Here is a 23,968-nt window from a genome sequence, read left to right on the forward strand (position 1 = left end):
AAACAGCTGAGAGTGGAGAAGTGTACATACAGAAGAGAAACACTGTATACCTCTGCTTTCTGTGTTTATAAACCTCCAGAAGGGCCTGGACATAGTTCACCTCTTACCCAAACACAACTCAAGCATATCTTGCAGTGCACATCGCTTTAAAACAGCGAAACGTTCACCGATGCGACTCTTATCGGGCTGATGTGCACACTTCAGAGTATATGACTGTACATGACCTGCTGTATATGAGGAATACACTCACGTCAGATGTTACAACAGTCATTATTAACAAAAACAAACAAAATAGGAATACAAATTCTAAATGAATGATTTTTTTTATTTATATGGTCCCACTTTAATAAGGTCTCTTTGCATTTACATTACAAAATTACGAAAATTATTATTATTATTATTAAATTATAACTGTGTACACTCTTAGAATTATTATTTTTTTCAATTGGGTTCTTTATAGAACCCAAGAGTTCTTAACTAAATTTTAAAGAACCCTTCATACCAAAAATATACTTTCATCTTTATTAATATTTTTTCTAGCGATACAGTGTTTAATTAACTAAAATGTTATCCATGAATCCTAAATGATCTAAATCCATAAAAGGATCCCATGATGGACCCCTGAGATGAAGCGCCTGACGGAACATGATTCCATATAGAATCTTTTCTTTAGAGTGCACGCATGTGTTCTGCAAACTCTTGCCAGATTCAGCATTTTGCAGCTCAGCAATGACAGCTGGATGTGTGGACTGGGAATGTTCTGTACTAACACCAGTGGTGAACTGGCCAATAGATGAGCAGGAATGCACAGCGCAGGCAGAAGGAGGGGCGGCCCGTGACTGGGAATGTGTGGTGGGGCCGGCCGGCTGTAGGAGGGTGTGTGTGTGTGTGTGTGTGTGTGTGTCGATTAGGACTTTAGTGAACTCAGATGCTTCAATAAGAATTTAGACTATGAAGGACGTGTGGATTTGCTGCATGGCATGTATTGCTGTGAAACTGCATTCTATATATGTGACCCTGGACCACAAAACCAGTCACATGTTTCATTTTTCTTTTAATTGAGATTTATACATAATCTGAAAGCTGAATAAATAATATCTCCATTGATGTGTGGTTTGTTAGGATAGGACAATATTTGGTCGAGACGCAACTATTGTAAATCTGGAATCTGAGGAGCAAAAAAATCTAAACATTGAGAAAATCTGCTTTAAAGTTGTGCATTTATGTTCACGATTGTGCTGCATTCACTCACAAACATACATGTTTTATATATTTACGGTAGGACATTTACTAAATATCTTCATGGAACATGATCTTAATATCCTAATGATTTTTGGCATAAAAGAAAAATGGATAATTTTGACTCATACGATGTATAGTTGGCTATTGCCACAGATATACCCGTGCGGCTCCAGACTGGTGAAGTGATCCAGGGTCACACATGTGCTGTGCAGACACTTCATCTCTGATATATTCAGCCCTGAGAGGCTTATTAAAACATTATTATTATTAATACGTTGACGAGATCTGGGAACGAATGAAACAAACAAAGGTCTACAATGCAGAGGAAACACTGAGGGACTAAATGAGATCATTAACAAGACACAGGTGGAACACACGAGGGCAAATTAAAAACCATGGCAACTAGTGAACTTAGTTTGACACCGTTTTCAACTTGTCATGCGTTTTGGCCGTTCATTTACACGACAACGGCATTTTTGGGGCCTGAAAACACAAACTTTTGAAAACTTTGTGCAAGTTTTTTGAAAACGGTATCTGTGTAAACAACAAAAACCGCGATGACGTCATGCACATGCGTATTACGTGTTCCGTCTATAGACCTTATGCGCCAGAGAAACGAGGGCGCCGCCATCTTTAGAATAGTGTCTTTGAACTTCCGCTTTGCGGTCGTTCTGTGTATTTCAATGGGATCGCTGCCCAGGAGTAACTAGCTTTTAAAGTGGATTTACTTAATGTAAAGTTAACGAAAGTTATCATGAGGATTGTAATGCAGATGTCTTAACAAATGTCAACGACCGGGAAGATTTTTAAACAAGCCGTTCATTCATAAATACGCAAGATCGCTGTGAAAATACAGACCGGAAGTCAAAAGACAACGAGCGCGGCGCTGGAAAGGGGCGGGGCTACAGAAGGTCTATAGTGTGTCATCGCCATCTACTGGCCTGGCAGCAGAATACTGCGTTTTCAGTCGTTTCCACGGATCCGTGTCCATGGGTGTCGTTTTGACAATTGAAAACTCAAAGGAGAAACTTCTCCATTTTAAGCATATCGTTGTCATGTAAACGTAACCTAAACGAGATCACTAACAAGACACAGATGCAAATCAAAAACCATGGCAACTAATGAATTCACTCAAGAACTCAAACCCAGAACAGTCTTGACAAGTACAGACGGAATCAAATGTTGGTTCAAATGTTGACATATATTTCTAAGATGTAATTTTATAGATAGCTTATTAAGTTCAAAAAGTGGACCGAACCCTAACCCTGACTCATTTAGACAGGGTTTGAACCGTGTTTTGGTTTCTAGACAGTTGAATGTAACTTTCAAAGACCGTCCCGTTTAACAATGCTCAGTCTGACCTTCCCAGCCTCCAAACTGATGAATGAATGATAGTTATAAATGAGTTTTTTCTGCTCTCTCACGTCATTAAAGTCTAATAAGTCCACCGCTCACGCTTGTGGTCACATGACGCCACAGCATACGGCGGATGTGAGGATGTGTCCGTATGGGTGAGATCACAGCAGAAAAGCTCTCGACATGTGTCAGGACGCTGGAATCTGCTCCCGTTCATTCTCCACAAAGGAAATCAGGGGTGGAGGACAAATGTGTCTTTAGGAAACTCGTGGCTGAGGTGACCGACTATAAGAATAAACTCATTACATTTATCAGGAAGTCCAGTCATTGCACTTCCGTTGTTTTCTTCCCCCATTAGTCTGATTCATTTGCACTCATAAAGGGAAGTTTATAAGGTCAAAAAATGTCCTGCCAGAGGACTGTGAGAAAGAAACATTTGAAGTTTTATTAAATGTAAAGTTATGACTGGAAACTGAGCCATGTTTGAAGAGAATACATTCTGGGAACAGCAACAGTCACTGTACACTGTACAAAAGTATATGATCAATAAGTTGACAACATGTGTTTTAACATTGCTTTAACTCTTCAAAATAAGTTAAGCAACTTTCAACTTTTTTATGTTATACAATAATTTTTTTCTCAGTTTTTTAACTAATTTGATTGTACTTAAAAATTTGAGGCAGCAACTTTTTTACAGTGATAAATTACTCAATTAGTTACTCAGTTTATTAACTCTATTACTTGATTTAATGAATAATTGATTACTAGTAGTAAGCTTATACAGTATTAATTGAACATTGTTGTGTTTTGTTCTCTTACAGCTGTTTGTAATAAGCCACAAGAGGCCGTTACAGTGATTTCACACGCTTTTAAGCACTGCTTCACGACATAATTCATAACGGATTGTTTTATTACAGAGGGTCATGCATCTCTGTGGTGAAGAAAGAAGTGTGATTCATTGTTTTGAACTTGCACTTGCAGTGTACTTCAAAAAAAGTATATTTAACAAAATCGGTACTTAGATAAGATAATAGGAAATAAATAAAAGGCCATTTAAGTGCACTTAAAGAGAGTCACTTTTATGACTGTTTTAGGACACTTAAGTGCACTTTGAAGTACATGTTAAATCATTGTTTCTGTAATGAAGTTTGTTGTGCTTTAAAGAAGTAATTATTTTGGTGTGTTGTTGACTAACATACTAAAGCACATTAAAGTACTTCATTATAATTCGTTATTCGACATTACATTAAAGTACATTTTAAATGTACTAAATTGCAACTTTATCGTTACAAATGTGTAATTATTACAGATATATTTAAAAACATGGTAACACTTTAGTTTAGGATCCAATTCTCACTAGTTGCTTATTATAATGCACATTACTAGGATATTGGCTGTTTACTAGCACTTATAAAGCACATATTAATGCCTTATTCTGCATGACCATATTCAACACCCAATACCTAAACTTAACAACTGACTATTAAGCAGTAATTATGCGTTTTTGGAGGGAAAAGTCATAGTTAATAGTTAGTTAATAGTGAGATTTAGACCCTAAACTAAAGTGTGACCAAAAACATGATTTACAAGTTTCAATAGAAATGACATAAAGGTATTTTAGTTTACCATAAATGTCAGTACATCAGCAATAACCATATTTCTAAGACAAAATAAATCATTATAAAATATAAAGTCAAACGTAAGTTGTTCAAAAGGCACTGAGTTCAGCGAATTGCATTTGATGGTAACACTTTAATTGGGGAACAACTTTTGCTTATTAGCTTGCATATTGCATATTGTTTATTAGTGCTTATAAAGCAGATATTAATGCCTTATTCTGCATGATCATATTCTACGTCACTTAATCACCCAATACCTAAACTTAACAACTACCCTACTGACTTACTGACTTAATAAGCAGTAATTATGAGTTTGAGGCATAATTCACAGTTACTAGTGAATATGTGTTTCCCAAGTGTTACCCATTTAATATTACTAAACTAGACTCAAATGCAATTTAGTGTTTAAAAACATTACATTACAAACATTACAAGTATATTACGTCTGCAATAAGTACTTATTACTGGGTTTAAATTTATGCTGAAGATTACTTCTTCTTGACAAAGGGAATAGAAGTTATAAGCAGAAATTATTCACCTCTTATTAACACACATGTATAGAAATCAAAATGTTTTACTAATGGTTTTAATAAAGTTTTAATAAACCACCATTACATGAATACTAAACTTCTCAAGTATTAAATATATATTCACTGATATTAGACCAGTATCAAAGGAGCAAGAAGTTCATCAAGACGGCTCTACAACATTCGTTTGTGTCGTACTACAGACGCTTGAGGACGTTATTGTTGTTCTCCCCCCCCCCCCCCCCCCCCATAGCCCAGCTCAACACAACAGTGGACGTCTGTATCCTCTGTGGAAAAATCTGAGGAGTTACGTAATGCACCGTAAGACTTCCTATTCATAAAGCCTGATTACCAGCGTCCAATCCTGAATCACAGAAAACACCTGAGTTACTTCATGTTGGTCTGGCTTAATACAGATTTACACCACTACCAAATGTGTGCAAGATGATCCCCATCTAAATATCCATGTTGCCAAAGACATTGAGGAGAACCATCCGAGGAGGAACACGTGAGGGAATCACGTCTGCTTTCTCTGGGAGAGAGTGAGGACACTTCAGCAAAGTCTCAGTTTTATATTAAAGAGATAGCATTTGTGATCTCTGAACCCAATGTCATTAGCGTGTGTGTGACAGCAAGTGATGCCATCTATAGTCTCAAATTAGAAGTGTTAAATCAACATCTGACCACATGTGCCTATAAAGACAAAGGCGTAATTCCACAAAAAAATATTCAGCAGAAAATCATTATATTAATTAAACTGATTTCTGAAGGATCATGTGACACTGAAGACTGGAGTAATGATGCTGAGAATTCAGCTTTGATCACAGGAATAAATTACACTTTACTGTATATTCATCTAGAAAACAGTTATTTTAAATTGTAATAATATTTTACAATATTACAGTTTTGCTGTTTTTTAATAAAATAAATGCAGTCTTGATGAGCAGAAGACTTCCTTCAAAAACATAAAAAAATCTCTAACTTTTGAACATACATTACAATCACAATGAATACCTCACACCAACTTTTACTCTCTGTTAATAAAGACACTTTTCACTTAGTCATCACTTCTCAAAGACAAGGTCCCCTCTCCATCTGTCGTCTATGCCGGGAGCCTTGTTGTAAGAAACTGATACTTGTAGAAATGCAACATTAGTTTCTCTTTCTAAGAAGTACCTTGTGGTTTCACGACCTTGAGCACGAGGTTAAAAATGCAAACCTAGATCTCAACATGATTTCAACTGTGTCAATTTAGGTTGAGATTTGATAGAATCTCTGAATATCTACATAATCACAAGTTTTGAGGGAAAACAAAGTCCCCCACAGTGTCATAGGGTCTGCCGGAGAGTTTGCGGTCACACTGTATAATGTCAGGCAGTTTCCTGTCTCCTCCTCCTCCTCGAGGGGACGAGGGGGGTCTCTTAAAACCCTCGTCTCCTCCGTCCACCACCCCAGTCCTGTCCCGGATTACAGTCTCCGTCGCTCCGCTGCGTGTGAAGATGTGTTCGCTGGGATTCGCCAGGTCTCTGGGATTCGCCCTCATCCCTCTCGCCACTTGCTGCATCGTGGCAAACGTCCTGCTCTTCTTTCCCGACGGGAAGTTGATATACATTCAGGAGGATCATGTGTCCACATATGTCTGGTACTTTATGGGGATCGGAGGAGGTGGTTTTCTGGTGAGTGTTGGTGTGAATGTTGTCTTGTGTGGGAAAGTGTTGGTGGAGACACACTCTCTTCCCATGAGCAAAAAACTGAATAAACACTACATATTATCTTAGTTAAAATATAAAAATGTTTTAAAGTGTTTGGTTGAAGTTTCGAGTTAAAACTTAAAATCACTGCAATGAGGTAATAAATGTATAATAACTAAGGTTTTGGTTTATGGATGTTAGGATTCCCAGGGAAAGCAAGAACTGATAAGAATGTAAAAGTGTACCTTGAAATGCAATGTAAGTCGCTCTGGATAAAAGCGTCTGCCAAATGCATATATGGATGTAGTAAAGAAGCGTAATAAAACAGTAAAAGTCAATGGGAATATTCTTGGTCAAAAGCGCTGCAGTTGAGTGTGTGGGATGAGCAACACACTCTCAAGACAGTTTGAAACGCCCCCTTGACGGATCGGGGTTTAGGGGTGGACCCGGTGACCTTTGACCCATTTTCATATTTTCAGATTGTGTGAATTTGGGCGACTCAAAGAAAACTTACAAATTCTCCTAAGATTGGGTTGGAATGAATGTTATAAAGTAAACTTCTGGGCATTTCTTGGTTGATAAATGAACACCTTAAAGGAGAAAATAATGAGTTAACACTTAAAAAAATGGATAAAGCGACATTATTACACAAGACATAGGCTACAGTACATCTGAGGAAACAATGAAACACCTAAGCAATGAAAACTTTACTTGTAATGGAATTAAGCTTAACCTGAAGTACAAGTACTGGGTCAAAATCTTCAGATAACCAATATGTTTGCCAATATACCAATCGCATTGGGGGTGTAACGGTGCCATCATATCACGATTCGATACAAATCACGATACTGAACTCACGATACGATATTATTTCGATACTCCAAGACATATGTGACCCTGAACCACAAAACATGGGTCAATTTTTTTAAATTGAGATTTATACATAATCTGAAAGCTGAATAAATAATATTTCCATTGATGTGTGGTTTGTTAGGATAGGACAATATTTGGTCGAGACACAACTATTGAAAATCTGGAATCTGAGGAGCAAAAAACTCTAAACATTGAGAAAATCTCCTTTAAAGTTGTGCATTTATGTTCACGATTGTGCTGCACTCACTCACAAAAATACATGTTTTATATATATATTTACAGTTGGAAATTTACTAAATATCTTCATGGAACATGATCTTTACTTAATATCCTCATGATTTTTGGCATAAAAGAAAAATTGATAATTTTGACCCATACAATGTATAGTTGGCTATTGCCACAGATATACCCGTGCGGCTCCAGACTGGGTTTGTGATCCAGGGTCACATGATAAAAAGTTAACAAAAAATGATTGAAATTGCATTATTATACATAACTCTCTTACGACAAAGATGTCTTCTAATATCTTCATGTGTTGGGCTTGGGCATACCGATCTGCAGCGCACACATTACTGCGATATAATGTGACACGATATATTGTTACAACCCAACCCGATCTCACGGCAACTTCGTATTTTACGAGGTGGCTAATTTGTACGAATTCTACTATTTTTGCTAAATCGCACATATTTTACGAGTTGACCAATTGATATGAATTGGTACGGATGACCTACCCCTGACCCCGCCCCTAAACCCTGCCCTGGTTTAGACTAATTGTGCACATTCGTATGAATTGGTCGTGAGATAGCGTTGTACAACCCTAGTTCCTCGTCGACGATATCTTCATAATCTTTCATCAAAATGCCAGATTGCTCCACATCCAACACAATTTTCCCTGATTACCAAACCACTTTTCACAGTCCATTGATAAAATGTTCCATTCTTGTTGAATATCCCATTGGTGTCAGAAGTAAAATGCATTATTGAGGTTCAATTACTAGCCGGTTGAACTGTATTGAACGCTGCTTGTCCACATGCAGGTGCTGATCCCGGCCTGCGTGTTTCTGGGAATGGGGAAGTGTGTGGATTCCTGTGGGACAGAGAGCTGTGCGGTGAGTGTTGGGAAGAGGGTTTGGAGCTGTAACTCAAGGACATGCTGTACAGGGGTGTGTTTCCCGAAAGCATCGACTACGGTCGCAAGTTCTGTCGTTATCACCATAGTTCAACAAATCAGTGTTTCCTGAAGCCATAGTTCTAACGAACATTCGCAAACAACATCGCATCGTGTGTTTGGAGCGACAGCTCTCGACCTGTGGTTAGAAGCAGTGTTAGTTTGCGTGACATGTGGACTCAATACATCCTTATCTTGAGCAAAATAAGCAAGCTAACATTCAGTACAATCTATATATTTTATTTAGAATACATACATTGTACATACAAATGTTTAAAGCGTCGTTTTTGAAGAGTGCGCATGTGTGAACGTGCACGAGTATGTAAGAACAAGCCTATGATTGTGTCTGTAAATGAAGCAAAATATCTGAGAAAAATGGGAATTAGTCGTCTGCAATTTCTAGCAAAACATCTAGCGTTAATACGATCTCAAACAGATTCATTAAAAGTAGTTATTACTCCACTCCTGCGTGACGTCATTAAGCAACGTGGTTGAACGAGCAAGTTGCGGTTTCGGGAAACAGTCGTGACTATAGTTGATATCGTACTACGGTGGTAAAGCAGCGAGTTACAGCGTTGTACAGGAAACACACCCTTGGTCAGCCAAATTCATCAGTTTCACACTGTGTGTGTGTGTGTGTGTGTGTGTGTGTGTGTGTGTGTGTGTGTGTGTGTGTGTGTGTGTGTGTGTGTGTGTGTGTGTGTGTGTAGATGTGTGGTTCGGTGATGGCGGCGCTGGTGGGGCTCGCCGGCTCTGGGTTCTGCTTCCTGATCTCCGCTGTGGCGCTCCTGAAGGGGCCGTACTGCTTCACTAAAATGGGATGGGAATCTCCTTTTAAGGACGACAGGGGACAGTGAGCTCCTTTTCTCTTTCTTTTTGATATGCAATGATGGTGACTTCATTAGACAAAAAAGTCCTGAACTCGGTAACACTTTATAACTGCACAGAAACAGATGAGTAACGCACTATTAACATTTTAGTGACTACTATTAACTAACAAGAAACTCTGATTAACACATTAGTAGTAATAGCGCTGTTGAGCTAATCACGTCTCGGTTACGGATGTAACCCTCGTTCCCTGAGTAGGGAACGGAGACGCTACGTCGAATGACAACGAAATGAGGATAGGCTTCTAAGCGAACCACATTTCGTCGTCATTCGACGTAAATCGAAGTAACAACGAAAGGGAACTACTATTTCTGTCAGGACCACTATCGTCACATACGATTGACAATTAGCATACAGTTTGGATTAGCGGTGTGGTTCTGTTCTGGACGAGATCTCCCTGCGCATCCAGTCAGTCTAGCAGGAACTCTCCTCAGGGTAAACACAACAGAACCAACATGAATGTGTGCAGACATCATTCATTCAAGATCTTAAAGTACAACATAATTCGAGAATTTACTCTGATTCAAGGGGAATGCCAAATCCTGACTGAGACAGGAGGAGCTGGGGAGGGAGGAGGGTAATCGGCTCCTGAGAAACGCCATCGCTGCTGATAATACTGAAGAGCTTATATATGTATACAGTGATAGTGTCGTATTCCTATAGGTAGAGGATCAGCTGATAGTCACTGATGCGAGCTTGACTAACGTGATCCGCCAGAACTGTATTTTTTCATACCTCACTGAGAACTACTATACAGGTTCATAATTAACATGAATAATACATCATTTATAATAAAATATAATGGTAACCACTAGTAATGGCTCAAGTGTTACTACAGGAACTACTCATTATTTAGATCAGTATTCGAAAGTGAAAACCATGAAAATACCTCATATTGACTGAAGTCATTGTAAGCTTTTGAGATTTTTGTAAGATTTTGAATAGTAATTACTATCGATGTATTTGGCAACACTTCAGTCATTACTAGTGTGTTCCCGTGATCTTCACAGTAGAATAATTATCCAGGTAATTAGTAGTTCCTGTAGTAACACTTGAGTCATTACGAGTGGGTTACCATTACCTTTTATTATAAATTATGCATTATTCATGTTAATTATGAACCTGTATAGTAGTTCTCAGTGAGGTATGAAAAAAATAGTATAGTTACTAGAATGTTAATAGTGCGTTACTCATTTGTTCCTGTAGTTAATCATTAAGGGGTTAGCTCACCCCAAAAACTAAGATTCTGTCAGTAATGACTCTCCCTCATGTTGTTCCCCGTCAGACTTTCCTTCATCTTCGGGACACAAATGAAGATATTTGTGATTAAATCTGAGAGTGTCTCACTCCTCCATAGGCTTCTAGTGTAATTGAAACTTGCCGGCCCAGAAAGTTAGTAAAGACGATGTTTAAAATAGTCCGAATGAGTACAGCGGCTCAACCTTCAGTTTATCAAGCGACGAGTATGATGCGTGTGATGCTGGCCAATAGAGAGCCTCCGTTCTGACGTACAAGACAGAAGCGCTGCACTGTTAGACCGTGTGTCCACCAAAGCGTTTTTTCACGCGGCTGGCGTGTTTTTTCAATTGTTTTCAATGGGAGTGCCACGTTTTTAAAACACCATGAGCGTAACGAGGCGCTGAGCGTTCTGCGTTTTTTACAGGTCGCCGAGAGTTAAAGAATGGTCAACTTTGGGTAAAACGCAGCGCTCATCACTGTCACTTTTTACCCAACCGTCCAATCACAGTGGAGGAGGGGCGGGACTAATACCACACGACCATCGGATATTCTGTATCATAACAACGAAGCGTCTTAACTGAAAAAAAAACTGCGCTGCCAAAACGCTCTCAAGTGCACATAGCTCGGCGTTTTCAGCAGAGCGCCTAGCGTATTCAACTGGCTAAAAACGCTTTGGTGGACACACGGCCTTACACTACGTGAACTCACTCGGAGGAACACACAGAAGAACATCAAGAGTTCAATAAAGTCGTTATTTTAGTTTGTTTTTTTGCGCACAAAACGTATTCTCACCGCTTGATAAACTTAGGCCGTGTGTCCACCAAAGCGTTTTTAGCCTGCTGAAAACGCCGAGCTATGTGCGCTTGAGAGCATTTTGGCAGCGCAGTTTTTTTTTCAGTTAAGACGCTTCATTGCTATGATACAGAATATCCGTTGGCCGGTGTGGTATTAGTCCCGCCCCTCCTCCACTGTTATTGGACGGTTGGGTAAAAAGTGACAGTGATGAGCGCGTCGTTTTACCCAAAGTTGAACATTCTTCAACTCTCGGCGACCAGTAAAAAACGCCGAACGCTCAGCGCTTCAGCGTGAAAAAGACGCTTAGCGCCTCGTTACGCTCATGGCGTTTTAAAAACGTGGCGCTCCCATTGAAAACAATTGAAAAAACACGCCAGCCGCGTGAAAAAACGCTTTGGTGGACACACGGTCTAACAGTGCAGCGCTTCTGGCTTGTACGTCAGAACGGAGGCTCTCTATTGGCCAGCATCACACGCATCATACTCGTCGCTTGATAAACTGAAGCTTGAGCCACTGTACTCATTCGGACTATTTTAAACATCGTCTTTACTAACTTTCTGGGCCGGCAAGTTTCAATTACAATAGAAGCCTATGGAGGAGTGAGACAGCTCTCAGATTTAATCACTAATATCTTCATTTGTGTCCCGAAGATGAAGGAAAGTCTGACGGGGAACAACATGAGGAGAGTCATTACTGACAGAGTTTACATGTTTGTGTGAACTAGCCCTTTAATGACGGAGCAGTATTATAGTGTTATCCTGAACTGGATTGCTTGATTTCGGCAGGTATCTGCTGGCTCGAGAGAGATGGTCTGTCTGCACGCAGCCCACAAGCGTCGTGGAGTGGAACGTGACGCTGCTGTCGATCCTGCTGGGTCTCAGCGCGCTGGAGTTCCTCATCTGTGTCCTGCAGCTCATCAGCGGCCTGGTGAACGCCGTGTGCCGGCCCTGCTGCTACAAGCAGGAGTACAGCCTGAACGCTTGAGGACTGGTCTGACAATCACACACACACTAACAGCTGTGTTTCTGGTGACGTCTCCACACCACTGCAGTCCAGATTCTACTAGCAGCGCTAACATTTGTATTGTATACTTAGCTGCATTATGCATTTTTGCTAAAATATAAAAGTATTTTTGTATGAGGTCTGGTCGTTTTGTACAGGAAGCTGTTTTGTAAATTATTTAAATACTGAGAGTAATAGAAGAACAGTTGATGGATGTTGTTTTATAAACTTATAAACACTGTAATGTGTTTTAAATACTCCCTTCAATAAATACATATAGGTTTCGTTTAGTTTTAGAGTCTGTTTTGTTAAATTTGTGGATAATTTCACATTTTTGTTTTTTTTGCAGAACAACATTAATGCAAAAAAAAAAAAATCCCCTGGGAAGCGGTTGCTGTAAGCCTCATTATCCCGTTGCCGGATTAATCTCTCAAACTTAAAGCCGAGTCACACTGTAGCACTTGCACAAAGCCGTGTTGGTATGTGTTGGTATGAGTTGGTATGAGTTGGTATGGTTTATAGACATGCAGATTTCATAACATAAGCAACACTAAGTACGTGAGCACAAACTTTAGTTTACAGATCTGTAAAAAGGTATTTAGCCCCCATCCTGATTTTATGTTTTTTTAAAATGTAAAAATCATACTAAACAGTTTCAGATGTTCAATCTCTACAGTATAGTATTCCCCCATAATCGTGCAGTAATAACCTGTTCAACTTTAGCAGCAAAAAGCAGAACAGAATGCGTTGGAGAACCGGAGCTCAGTCTTTCACATCGCTGAGGTGTACTCTTCCTTTAGTTCAGCATGAACCGCCGGTAATCCTGCAACAGCATCTCCAGCAGGTGTAATCTCTGACTGGATATTTAGAGGCATGTTCACTCATATCCCAGTGACGTCTTTTCTATGACATTTTTGGACGTCCAGTTTCGGTCCACTGAAGGGGTTGTCTTGTATCGCCAGACGACGTCTTTTTTCTACATCTACCGCACGTCTAATGTTGACATCCGTGGGACCTCCGTGTAAGGGTTATTTATAGTCCAAATGTGGTCGTTTGTGGACGTCTTTTCAACATCAAATGTAGACACATTTTACGTAGTTTTTATACAACTTCTATAACTGTAGTCCCATGTTTCAAAAGGGTGGAGGACGTGTTTTCTGTACCATTGTATTTACATTTATGCATTTGGCAGATGCTTTTTATCCAAAGTGACTTACATTGCATTACACATTTATATTTCTATCAGTTCTTGCTTTCCCTGGGAATCGAACCCATGATCTTGTGTTGCAAGCACCGATGCTCTACTGTTCGAGCTACAGGAAAACTATAATAAACTGTGTCTCCAGTTATCACCTGATGCTGAGACAATCAAATGGAGTTTTTGTAAAATGATCTTAAATAATTATTAATAATCTGTATTCATATGTATTAATCATGTTGATAACAACAATGTTGATATTTGTAAATAAAAAAAAATGTATATATTAATCATGTAAATTTCCTGCACCTGTCATAGACGTCCAAATGACGTCCAAAAAATTACCCATTTCAAAGGTCAAATGTTGAATGTCAATATGACGTCCAAATTGAGTTTCAGCGTCAGTTCTGGCAGGCCAGGTAGTCAAGACGCTGCATCGCTATTTGCTAACACAGCCTCATCAGCTGAGCTGCATTAGCTGGTTAACTCACCTCGAAGCTAAATGGCTCGCTCAAACAGGGCGCTCTATTTAAAGCACTTCAGTTGCATCCCGTCTACTTGCTTGCTGTTTGCTTTGCTGCTGTCAGTACGTTCAAAAACGCTCATGCTGTCGTTTTACACAAAAATTACAATTGCTTCTTCAGCAAGTGATCCAGTGCTTTCGGGAGGGGTCAGATTTTGGCAGGTGCCGTTCCAGTGCTGATCCGCCGGAGCCGCTGTTTGTCACACAGACGGGGAAACCAATGTCAAGAGCCTTGTTTGCTTCTCACTTACTTTTCACTCTGCCAATTTTGCGGACTGCCTCAGGACCGTTATACAGCTTATTCTCTGCGCATCGGGGCAGAAACTACAGCGGCAGCATCCGCTCAGTTTAACCCTCAAAGCCATGGGGCGGTGGTCTTCTGGCGCTTATGAACGATACCTCCGTCCCGACATTCGGGCTTTTCTCGATGCTCAGAAGGCCATGAGCTCAGGTCCCTGATAGTTTTGCCTAATAAATAATTGCGCTCATCTGCTAAACCTGCTTTTGCTGTGCTGGTGTCAATCGCCCCTGACGTGCTACCGGTGGCTTAAATTCCATTTTTTGTTTATTTCAGGAGGCTGAGGTCTCGTTATCTCATTTATAGCGCTTTTTAATATAGACTGTCGATATCAACGGTGATTGAGGTAACCGAGATCGGTGGCTTTTATTACAGTTGATAATTATTTTCCAGCAAGTATTTGATCGATTGACTTCCGTCGCATGATTTTTGTATTAAATTAGGGCCCCTCAGTCGTCACTTATTACAGACACATGGTTTGTTTGGGGGGAAATAGTCTTCTCCTACTCTCAATCATGTGAACATCCTTAACGCTGCTGTTGTCCTTATGACCAGAATCATATTGCAACTAATTCTAATCATATTAAGATTTAGCATTTTATTTTAATCTTCAATTCCACCCTCTGTCTATCACAGAGGATTGCCAGGTGTGGTTTTGTTTGGGGGGAATAATTTAGCTTTGCCAGTCCTAAACTGTGTGAGCGTTCCCTTACGCTGCTGCTGTCCTCTGACTCTCTGCTATTTCATGGTGCTCATGAAAGGTCAGAGGACTCCCTGAACAGAGCCATACCGCCAAATTTAATTAAGAATTATCAACTTGAATTGCAATTTATTCAATAGAAATTCTTAATCATTTTTATTGTCTGTGTGTTCTTGACTTTATGGACCTGACAGAAGTTGGGTCATGGTTGGATGTCCAAATTGTGGACCTAGTTTGGACGTTGAATAGATGTCCAGAATTGGTCATGGACCGACAGACCCAATATAGACATGATCTGCACGGCTGCCCGACATCCAATGTTTAGTGGGATGCTTTGGATAATTGAAGTCTCCTGCGAAGGCTTCAGATGAAGCAAGCTCTGAATCAACATGCACCAATGCTACATTTTTCTATATATCCTAATCATTTGTGACCCTGGACCACAAACCCAGTCACATAGGTAGATTTTTTAAAATTAAGATTTATACATATCTGAAAGCTGAATAAAATAAGCTTTCCATTGATGTGTGGTTTGTCAGGATGTATATTTGGTCGAGACACAACTATTGAAAATCTGGAATCTGAGGATGCAAAAAAATCAAAACATTGAGAAAATCTCCTTTAAAGTTGTGCATTTATGTTCACGATTGTGCTGCATTCACTCACAAAAATACATGTTTTATATATTTACGGTAGGAAATTTACTAAATATCTTCATGGAACATGATCTTAATATCCTAATGATTTTTGGCATAACAGAAAAATTTATAATTTTGACCCTGTTGGCTATTGCCACAGATATACCCGTGCGACTCGTGACTGGCTTTGTGATCCAGGGCCACATTTGTTAACAGACAATTAATAAATTATTAGCTAACTGTGTGATTTGTATATGTACATTTCTGAAATTCATAACTTTACCTCTGATAACAGAATACTCTAAATTATAACATGCATTTTCTGTATAGCTGCTTTGAAACGATATGTATTGTGAAGCACTATATTCTGGTAGTATCTTCCAAACAACTTCTTCTATGAGGGTCACAGGATGCTAGAGCATTTCCCTGCCCTGTTCCTGGAGGAACCCCAACAACACACATTTTGGGATGTCTCCTTTATCTGATGCATTCATTTCAAGTCTCGGAGTCTCTTCTAATGAGCTGATGAGTTGAGTCAGGTGTGTTGGATTTGGAAGAGTTTGAAACTGTGTGTTCCTCCGCACCAACATGGGGAGAACATCAATCTCCTCACAAAGGCCCGCTCGGCCAGGACTCAAACCGGCTCCCGCTGAACCGCCAGAGCATAAAGTTTCTTTGAATTATGTCAAGTTTCCCTGGAGCAGCAAATCATCTTCATGCCATTACACTATCGCATGACTGTATGTATGATGTTCTTTTTGTGAAATTCTGGGTTTGTTTGCAGCAGATGTAAACAGATTTTTAATAGCAGGGCATTCTCTCAGAAGTTTTGAGGATCATCAACGTGTGTTTTTGGCCAAATTCAGACGAGCTTAAACGTTCCTCAGCATCACCACTCCTCCATGGAGGCCATTTCTGGCCAGTGTGTTTGTGAACGCTGACCTCTGCTGATGCGAGAGAGTCCTGCACTTCCTCCGATGGTGTCCTTGGCTCTTGAGACTTGCTGGATGAGTCATTTGTGTACTTTCAGAGGAATGTTGGAAGCTCAGCCAGTTCTGGTCCAAGTTTGGAGATAATGGATGTCACTATGGTTCTGTGGTGGAAATAGCTTTGTAACCCTTCCCTGACTGATTGTCAATCATCTTCTTCCTCATCATCATTTCTGTTATTTATTACGCCTTCAGCTGAGACCTCATGAGACTTCATGTTGCTGAAAAAATGATTGGCTTTCTAAGTCAAATTTTTTTTTTAATAATTCCATACAAACTTAACAAATATCCCCCAAATGAAAATGTACTCACCCTCATGCCATTACAACTTCCAAACCTGTGTGACTTTCTTACGTCTGTGAAGCATTTCTGAGAAATAGACTGGATACACTTTTTGATATAATGAGGGACTGCAGTAATTCATAATGTAATAACAAAGCATGATTTAATAATTGCACATCATTTAATAGGTATTACATTATTAATGTAATACAAACGTTTATAATAATAATTGTCGAAATGTAATAAAATCTTGAGCCCATAATGTAATAATGATTTTCCAATGTAATATTTTCCACATAATATAATAGGTTATTGCATGAGAACTTTGTTGCATTATGAACTCACTGAATCAACTTATAATGTAATCACAGTTCATAAGGTAATAGCACCAAATAATGTATGGGTGAAAAAATTATACATTGGCATTACAATTAAAATTATGCCATTTTATACGTTGTAATTTCCCATTAAAGTTGCTTTCTTTCTTTTTACCATCACAAAACCAAACAGGGGTGTGTAGACTTTATAGTAACCAATGCACATGATTGTAAGTTGTACTGTATTCTTCAACATGCTCTCTGATGTTTTGTTTTGATGCAACTTGTGCAAAGTGAAGAAATGTTTGCTTAACTTGAGCTCCGTGTTGCCATTTGCTTAAGCAGATAACAATCTATCTCTCTCACACACACACACACACACACACACACACACACACACACTGGATTTATATATTTTTTTATATACTCTAAGGGAATACTAATATTTTTTATGTTTTAAAATCTATTACTGTTACGAACTGCTCCTTGAGACGAAGGTTGAGATCCAAATGCAGCTTTAATTAAGGGGCAATCCAGACACGTAATCCGATATACAGGCAATAGGTCAAAACACAGGTAGGCAGTCCAAACAAACAAACAAACAAAACAGGCAGGGGTCAGAGGCAAAAGAGTAATCCACGGGACAGGCAAGAAATCCCAAAACCAAGAGACATAAAACCAGGGAAAACGCTCAGAAATGCTTCCCTGGAACTCTTGAATTTTCTCAGCGAGTAACTCTGGTGTCGAGTAATAATGCTCATTAAATATGCCCCTCTATCTGAGCTGCACCAATCACATCGGGTTATCTGATATAGGCAGGCCAGAGGCGAGCTAAACAGATGACGACAGCGCTGTGACGTTAAAGTCATTAGTAAACATTGTAGTGAACACAAGATGGCTATGGATGAACACTAGCCTGACTTACTCATTCTAGGCAGAATGTGAGTCTGATACTGCTCCACAGGGCTTTGATTACGAGGCGTGTCTTAACCGAACCAGGAAAAAAAACTCTGCACTCAATTGGATAGACCTACAACCAATCAGAGCAACGCATGTTGAGCGACGCATAGTTGTCCACAGAGCTCAACTGCACGCATGCTGGAAGAAGTAGTAAATTAATGAGTGTAAACGATCTTTGCCGTTGTTGTAAAAATAATATAAGAATTCGCGGAGTACTTAAAAGCACGAATAGCATTTTTGAGAGAAATACAAAAGGTGTATGTATATACGAACAAGTTCCCTTTCGTCGTCATTCGACGTAACGTCTCCGTTCCCTACTCAGGGAACGAGGGTTACATCCATAACCGAGACGTTCTCCGTTTAGGATTAGATCTCGACAATAAAGCAAATAAATCTTCTCGCATTTGTCGGCCCTGTCTCAACTTTATAGCACGGTTGCAACGCGACTTGACTGATTTTAAAAAACGGAAAGACGACGAAAGAGACCCGGCTGAAGAAGCGTGTTCATCTGAGGCTTCAGAGAACAGAGATCGTGAGCACATCCCTTCCATTGGTTTTCATTGCGTCCCATCTTCTTAGCGACCATCGGAGCCAGCTGATAAATTAAACTTTTGCCGAATCCCGTAGAAAGGACGGCAAACACATCTTTCTGATCGACAAATGCCTTGATTGCGGTTCTCTGTTCGTCTTTTAAAATGAATGCGCTGTGGATTTCTTTTATAACAGACGTGATAGCAGAATCTAAACATCTCAGTTCTCCAGCTGCAGTCGTCTTCATCTTTGTGGAAAACCAGTTCAACCCAACCGCTCTTTGATGACGTGGTGATTACGTAACCGCAGATCATCTGTCCATCATCGATTAAAGCCAGCCCTGGCAATTTGATTGGCTCGGCCTTCTGGGAGCCGTGCATAATTACTCCTCAACGGATCGAGTCCAGACCGAACTTCCCGACCAAAAACTGTTGTGGGCAGGGTTCGGGCTGGCACCCAGGCTAGATGAACACCAGTTGTTTGAAACGGCTTTGGACGCTACAATGAAAGATTTAGACTTGCCTTTATCTCTAAAAGAGGAACAGAAGACGGCGCTCAAAGTTTTTGCTGTTTTGCCGACCGCGGCAAGAGTATAATCTACCAATTAGCTCCGCTCAAGTTCGAACCCGAAGACAGACACGAGAGGCGCGAAACAGAGTAGACGTGATCAATGTGAAGTTGCAGAAGAAAGAAGCCGTGGATCAGGAGGTGAGGTAACAGACTGCAATAGCCTGGACTTAAGTTGGACCCAACTTTTCAAAGGTAATCAACATTTTCCTAAGTACTAGATGTGATGGGCTATTTAACATGATATTGTTGGGCTATTTAACATTTTAACTATATTATGCAGAAGTGAACGAAATTACTCGAAAAAAGATTCGTTCATTTTGAACGAGATTCAAAGATCCGAGTCAGTAAAATGATCCGAACTTCCCACTACTACTCCGCTGGTAACGGGGCTTAGTGATACGACGCCCTGTGTATTGTTGTGATTGGTCGTAATGTTAGCCAATTGCGTGCAGTTAGATTTTCAAATGCAGGCTTGGTGCCGCCCCTCGAGCTGGACGATTTTCATTAATCGACACCAGACCATAAATCTTTCAGATTTTGGTCTGGATTTCCAGGCTACAGAAATGCCTGGAAAAAGTGAATGAGTGAACATGGTGTAAATAGTCTGAGACTAACAGGGTAATGAGACACAGGTGAATGCAATCAGTGATGATGAGTCCAGGCAGTGAGTTATGGGAAATGTAGTTTGTGAGGGAGTGATAATAGTCTGATGTGGAGTGTCCTCTGGTGGCTCTCAAGGGCAATCCAGCTGGTGACCGTTACAATTACACTTATGACAATATGAAAATGTTTTTGGTGAGTTTATAATGTGATACATTTCTCATATTATAAAAATTGTTATTATATTATGTGCTCATGATTTTATTACGTTTTGAGAAAATTATTACATTAATAATGATGTATAGTCAATGTGAGTAAGTCAAGTCAAGTCACCTTCATTTATATAACGCTTTTAACAAAATAGACTGTTTCAAAGCAGCTTTACAGTGATGATAGGAAATTAAAGTAACAGAGATTGTTTTGGCTTTACAGCAGCTCTAGAATAAAGTTACTGTCCAGCGAAAGTTTTAGTTTAAAGTTAAAGTCTTGATTGATTCACTTCCGTCGCAACGATCATTAGCTATTAACTTAGGGGCCGCTAACACGACACCGTTCTAACAGAAAACCCTTAACGCGATCCGGCCGCTCATTTGCACAGAACAGTGCCTGTGTCTCGAGAACGATAATAAGTTCCAAGGTACAAGCCTTGAAAAAATTGTAATACAGAATTTTTATATTGCTTCTGCATAGCCACGCAAACCAGAATTTTCCCGACAACGCTTTATCTGTACAGAGGTAAAGGGAAGGGAAGGATCATTCACAGGGGAGAGACTAGTTGACACTTCAGGACTGCGTTGTCGTCGTGTCCAGGTGCTGGTCCTTCATCAGATCCGGATACGGCCTGGATCCAGCGGACTGCGGTGAACCTCGGATAAACAAAGAGACTAATATTAGCGGAGGCGCTATCCTTCTTATGATGTAACAAGTACATCAGGATTTATGGGGAGGACAATATTAGGAAGACTGTTTCAAAGTTTTGGATCTAAATAGGAAAAGGATCTACCGCCAGCAGTCGATTTTGATATTCTAGGTATTATTAACTGGCCGGAATTTTGAGATCGCAATAGACGTGAAGGACTATAATGCGTTAAGAGCTCGCTCAAGTACTGCGGAGCTAAACCATTTAGTGCTTTGTAAGTAATCAGCCATATTTAAAAATCTATACAATGTTTAATAGGGAGCCAATGCAGAGTTGACAGAACGGGGCTAATATGGTCATACTTCCTGGTTCTGGTAAGAACTCGAGCTGCTGCGTTTTGGTCCAGCTGTAGTTTGTTTATTAAGTGTGCCATCCACCCATAATAGCATTACAATAATCTAGCCTTGAGGTCATGGACGCATGTCGGGGTGACAGTGGCTCAGTGGTTCATGTAGGTTGTCTACAATCCGGAAGGTTGGTGGTTCAATCCCCGGTTCCACTTGACCAAGTGTCAAGGTGTCCATGAGCAAGACACCTAACCCCAGCTGCTCCCGACGAGCTGGATGGCGCCTTGCATGGCTGACACCGCCGTCGGTGTATGAATGGGTGAATGTGAGGCAATATGTAAAGCGCTTTTGTGGCCATTGGGTCTGTGAAAGCGCTATATAAATGCAGTCCATTTACCATGAACTAACAGTTCCGCATTTGTCATTGAAGAGCATATGACGTCATTTAGATATATTTTTAAGATGGAAAAATGCGGTTTTACAGATACAAGACACGTGACTTTCAAATGAAAGGTTGGTATCAAAGAGCACACCCAGGTTCCTAACCGACGACGAGGACTTAATAGAGCAGCCATCTTACGTTAGACAGTATTCTAGGTTATTACGCGAGGAATTTTTTTTTCCAATAATTAGAATTTCAGTTTTTTTCTTAGTATCTTCAGCATAACAGTGAAAATGAATGCCATGCTTCCTAATGATATCTCCTAAGGGTAGCATGTACAGAGCGAACAGCAGTGGTCCTAGTACTGAGCCTTGTGGTATCTCTTTCAATAGCTTAGTCGGCATAGGGTCGATTCAGATGATTTAACGAGTTTAGAAAATTCTTCCTCTCCTATAGCAATGAATGAATACATTTTTTCCTCAGGTAGACTACAATGCACTCCCTAATGCGATACTGTAGTAGACGGTTGCATAGTTATAATTTTCTTCCTGATATTATCAATCTTGTAGGTAAAGAAGTTCATAAAGTCATTACTGCTGTGTTGCTTGGAAAAGTCTGGGGTTGAAGCTTTATTTTTCATTAATTTAGCCAATGTTTCAAATAAATACCTAGGGTTTTGTTTATTTTATTCTAATATGGTTGAGAAATAAGCAGATCTAGCAGCTTTTAAGGCCTCTCTCCTTGTGCAATCGTGCGCTCTTTCCATGAAATGCGAAATACCTCTAGTTTTGTTTGCTTCCAGTTGTGCTCCATTTTTCTAGCTGCTCTTTTAAAGAATAGAATAGAATAGAATGAATAGAATGAGGCATTTATATAGCGCTTTCATATGTACTACTGTACACCCAAAGTGCTTTACAATCATATCCGGGGGTCTCTCCTCAACCACCAGTAAGGGCCTGAGTGTGCTCGTTGTACCACGCCGTTGGATTGTTTTCTTTAATATTCTTTAAACGCAACGGAGCAACTGTGTCTAAAGTGCTGGAAAAGAGTGAGTCAAAGTTTCTGTTGCAATATCGAGTTCTTCTGAGCTATCTGGGATGCTGAGAAGATGAAACAGATCAGGAAGATTTTTGATAAAGCAATCTTTAGTGGCAGAAGTGATCGGTCTAACATATTTATAACACGGAGTCGGCTTTGCAGCCTTGGCTAAATGAAGTTTACACGAGACTAGATAATGATCTGAGATGTCATCGCTCTGAATTTCAACGGCATCAACATCTTTTCCATGTGATAGTATTAGATCTAGAGTATGATTACGACATTGAGTGGGTCCTGACACGTGTTGTCTAACTCCAATTGAGTTTACAATGTCTCTAAATGCCAATCTCAAAGCATCTTTTTTGTTATCTATGTGTATATTAAAATCACCAACAATTAGTACTTTATCTGCAGCCAGTATTAACTCTGATAGAAAGTCAGCAAATTCTTTGATAAAGTCTGTATGGTGCCCTGGTGGCCTGTATACAGTAGCCAGTACAAATCTCAAGTGCGATTGATAATTTACACTAGATATTGTTATATTAAGCACCAACACTTCAAGAGAATTATATTTAAAACTAGACTTCTCAGTCATTTTTCAGATATTACTATAAATTACAGCAACTCTGATTTATTACTAGAGAGAAGAGCAGCACCATCCCAGGAGGGATGAATATCATATATATGTAATACCTATTACATTTTGTGCAGTTTTTACATCATGTGCAGTTATCACATTATGAGTATTCATTAAAATTCTTGACCTTTGTCTTATCTCTCCTTGACGGGTTCAGTAGTAGTGAGGTGTGATCTGTCAAATTTTTTGCCTAGTGTATAGCATACATTGGCTTGCTTCATTATTTTGAAATGATATCTCTCCCAGTGCTTTGCAATTGGGTTTCAAGGCATTTTAACTGCTGAGTTGTCAGTTGCTAGCAGATAAACAAGAGAAAAGTACCCAAAACCCTATTGATTTTTACGCAATGCAATCAAAGTTGGTTTTTTTTTTGGTCAGCAGTGTTTTCTGTGTCTACCATGCACAAACACACTTACGCACTGGGGTGACTACTTGTCTTTACAATTTTTACCCAGTCTATACATCTTCTTTGGTTGGTATGGTATGGAATAAATGGTCTAACCAAGACAACATAATTAATGTCTTAATTCATGGTTGATGACTGCAAAGAAAACTTCTCTGATAGACAGGAGTTTCCTAGAGTCCATCGGGTCACACACTTCCAGTAAGTTCCCCGGGTCATGTACTGCCAGACCGCCCAGCTGTGTGTGTGTTAGTCAACTTGCCCTCTTCACGGTTGTTGTGATTGGCTGACCG

General features: G+C 39.8%; 1 protein-coding gene across 1 annotated transcript; it reads left to right on the plus strand.

Moving 5' to 3' along the window:
- The first annotated feature begins 6,002 nt into the window (after positions 1-6,002).
- tm4sf18 (transmembrane 4 L six family member 18) lies at positions 6,003-13,897 on the plus strand. The gene is made up of 4 exons (XM_079592897.1): positions 6,003-6,420; positions 8,349-8,420; positions 9,190-9,332; positions 12,187-13,897. Exons 1-4 carry the CDS (start codon positions 6,112-6,114, stop codon positions 12,383-12,385), a joined length of 723 nt encoding a protein of 240 aa, XP_079449023.1. The 5' UTR covers positions 6,003-6,111; the 3' UTR covers positions 12,386-13,897.
- Positions 13,898-23,968: the final 10,071 nt, after the last annotated feature.

Source organism: Phoxinus phoxinus (assembly GCF_949152265.1).
Source record: "Phoxinus phoxinus genome assembly, chromosome: 20".
NCBI classification, from domain to species: Eukaryota; Metazoa; Chordata; class Actinopteri; order Cypriniformes; family Leuciscidae; genus Phoxinus; species Phoxinus phoxinus.